The sequence below is a fragment of the Asparagus officinalis genome, chromosome 2, assembly GCF_001876935.1.
Source record: "Asparagus officinalis chromosome 2, Aspof.V1, whole genome shotgun sequence".
Lineage (NCBI taxonomy): Eukaryota > Viridiplantae > Streptophyta > Magnoliopsida > Asparagales > Asparagaceae > Asparagus > Asparagus officinalis.
The window spans coordinates 33,150,428-33,153,601 of record NC_033795.1 but is presented as its reverse complement, the minus strand read 5'-3'; the positions used below and the strand labels follow the sequence as shown (position 1 = coordinate 33,153,601).

At 41.0% G+C, this 3,174-nt stretch overlaps 1 protein-coding gene across 1 annotated transcript; it reads right to left on the bottom strand.

Moving 5' to 3' along the window:
- On the bottom strand, positions 426-2,189 carry LOC109831035 (serine/threonine-protein phosphatase 7 long form homolog). Its single transcript, XM_020398376.1, has 5 exons — positions 1,819-2,189; positions 1,519-1,743; positions 1,356-1,443; positions 839-1,279; positions 426-752 (listed from the first exon to the last, which is right to left on the bottom strand). Exons 1-5 carry the CDS (start codon positions 2,187-2,189, stop codon positions 426-428), a joined length of 1,452 nt encoding a protein of 483 aa, XP_020253965.1.

Here is a 3,174-nt window from a genome sequence, read left to right as displayed (position 1 = left end):
TTGAATCCTTGAAAAATTATGTTGCATCTATACGTGTTGCCAGGTATTTGCCTCGTTATGATTGTTGGGGCTAGTTGCCAGGTATTTGCCTCCTTGAAAAATTATCATTTACAATATCACAACACAAATCTCATCATAGAGTACGTCACCACACAAATCTGACGTAATCAACAACATCACAACACAAATCCAACGGAATACACATCACATCCAAAATCCGACAAAAATACACATCACAAATCCATACGATAATATATATCAGTCTAAGCTAAACAAATTAAAATGTCTCAAGTCGACCCATACGATAATATGTAGTTTAAGATAAACAAATCCAAGGTCAATAAATCCATACGACAATATATATCTTAGTGGAAAAACTAACAAATAAAAAATCCACCCCTTCCCCGTCGTCTCTCTCTTCGCACTTATTGAGATCGTCGGCGTCCTCCTTCGACTTGAGCTTGAATATGCTCGCTCTCCGGTTGTGTGTGGGGCTGTGATGGACCGGCTTGCTGTGACGGACCGGCTTCATCGTCGTGCGTGCAAGGTCTACCGCGCCTACGTCGGCGTACATATAGAGTATCGTCAAGATCCACCTGCTCACGACCATCATGTCGATCCTCATAAGTTTGTTGAAAAGCTTTACGAACTCTCGCCACTATCCGATGCAATATCGATACATGTACTGAATCTCCTGTGGCGGTAACTATGCCCTCATTTGCAAGCCCCTCGACGTCATCCATAGCATCTATCTACAATTACATAAAAATATTGATATTAGAAACCATAAGCTAAGAAGAGATTGACATTCTATGATAATTTTGACAATTTAACTTACCCATCGTCGCTCATCTACCCCTCTTGGTACATATCGGGATTGTTGGGAGCGAATCTCGATTTCGTCGACTGGAGGCGTAGTTTGAGTGATTATCCAACGTCTGGTAATCCCCCAATACCATTTAATGTAATCAACTTCTTCCATCGGAGGATAAAGCGGATCGACAATAAGTTGATGCCGATCATTCCACCGAGCTATGTATGATTGATGCGTGCGCCTCCAGTCAATCTGATGTCCACCTTTAGTCGCCTTTCTCTCTATTTTTTCGACATATTGTGGAGCATGTTGCGCGAGTCCAAACTGTCTAAACACGCGATCGGGTACGTGCATCTCCACAATCTCGAAACAAACGAGAGGAACTCTGGCCCTCCATATGCCGTGGCCCTCCATACAAATCAGCGGTAGACGAGGTAGGTGAGGGGTGTATGGCTGCCACTCGAACTGCAAAAAAATCCAAATGTTAATATCTCTTTGAAATATATTGATATCATAGAGTACTTCAATTCAAATTCGATACCTGAAAAATTTTCATCCGGTCGAGCTCCCCTCTGTAAAAATCTAATTGCCTAGCCGGGGTCTCATCATAGGCTTTTGTGACATTCCATCTGCAAGAAACGTTTTTGTTCAAAATGTTAAATTTAAAATTAAATACAAATGAGATTCAATTTGACGCTTTTTACCTGCAGCCTAGTGGAATATGTCCATCTAACTCTCGGATCTCGCATAATCGTGGTTTCAAAACCAATCTTTCCCATGCCCAAACTTGTAGCAAAGTTAAACAACCCTTGAGCTCCTTATTCTGCATTAAAGCAACCTTTGACATTTCTCGATATAGGTATGCTAAAACAGCACTACCCCAGGATAATGTCCCGCACATGTCGAAGTCTTCGATAAGTGGTAACCACCTAGCGCGAGTTCAAATACGTTAGTCATGTATACTAAGAATAGTGAGCAAAAATCAATACTTAATGTTTACTTACCTCAAATGGACTTTATGTTTACTTGAATCGGGAAAAAGAAGTGTCCCGATCATGTGCATAATATATGCTCTCGCATGCTGTTGGATCATCACTTCAGGTGCATCTTGTGGCAACGGGTTTCCAAAACTCTCCTTAAGCCACTTCAATCTAATATACCCTCCAGGCAAGGATTCCGGAGATATTCCTAACAAATTATCACATACTCTTCGCCAAACATGCCTATCAGTCCCCGTGATAGATCCATGGTACTCCTTCACGACCTTGATCCATGGTAGATCTAATGCGTACGGATTTTGGTCGTCCAGCTTGTCTTTTGTGCTTAGGTGGTAATAAGTACGGTATATATAATTCCGGCCAATAGCGAGTATCATCGGGAGGATGAAAACTCTCCTTATAAGCCCGCCGATAATGATTTGTTGAATACCAAGCTGAGCAACTCTCCATCGTATATAGACATATTATTCATTCTAATACTCAGATTTCCATTGAATAAGCAAATAATCGGTACTCCGTTCGCCATTTTAACTGAAGCATTAAAATTCATCATATAATAATTATATTTTTTTCCAGAGATTTTTCTAGACCATAATCATATATTTCTTCTAGATATACAACATTAACTAAACAATACATATAAATTTATGGAAAAATTAAAATTTGTACCTTGATTAAATCTCAGATCTCCTCGGCCTCGCAGAGAATCGACGGCGTCGGCGTCAGATTTGAGGGAGGAAGAGGTGAGTTGGGTTTGGGGGAGAGAGATAGGGATTGTTGGGTTTTGGGATAGATGGAGATCGGGTTTGGGAGAGAATGAGAGCTTTGATCGGCTTGGGAGAGAATGAGAGCTCGGGAGAGAGAGAGGGGGAGATCTAGAGTTGAGCTCAGGAGAGAGAGAGAGAGAGGGGATCGGAAGTGGGTGCTCGGGGGAGAGAGAGGGAGATGGCAAGAGAAAAAAACGAAGGGGAAAATGTGCCCTAGGTTCGGTGTATATATAGTCTGTAATTATACGCGACTAGTAGTCCCGTATAAATTGCAGACCAGGTTTAATGCTCGCGAAATCCACGGGACTAGTAGTCCCGTGGATTTGCTGGGCAGTGGAATTGGCTACTGTCAAAACGTACGGGACTACTAGTCCCGTACGTTTTGTTAACAAACAAAATTAGTGAACTTTAAACATACGGGACTAGTAGTCTCGTATATTTTCTGATCCATTTTTCAAAATCGACCTCTTTTCCCAAAAAACGGTCTATTTTGCTAATTTTTTCCAAAAACGGTCTATTTCGCTAATTTTTTTCCAAAAACGGTCTATTTTGCAAATTTGCCCATTTCATAATCACATATGATTTTTCAAATAAA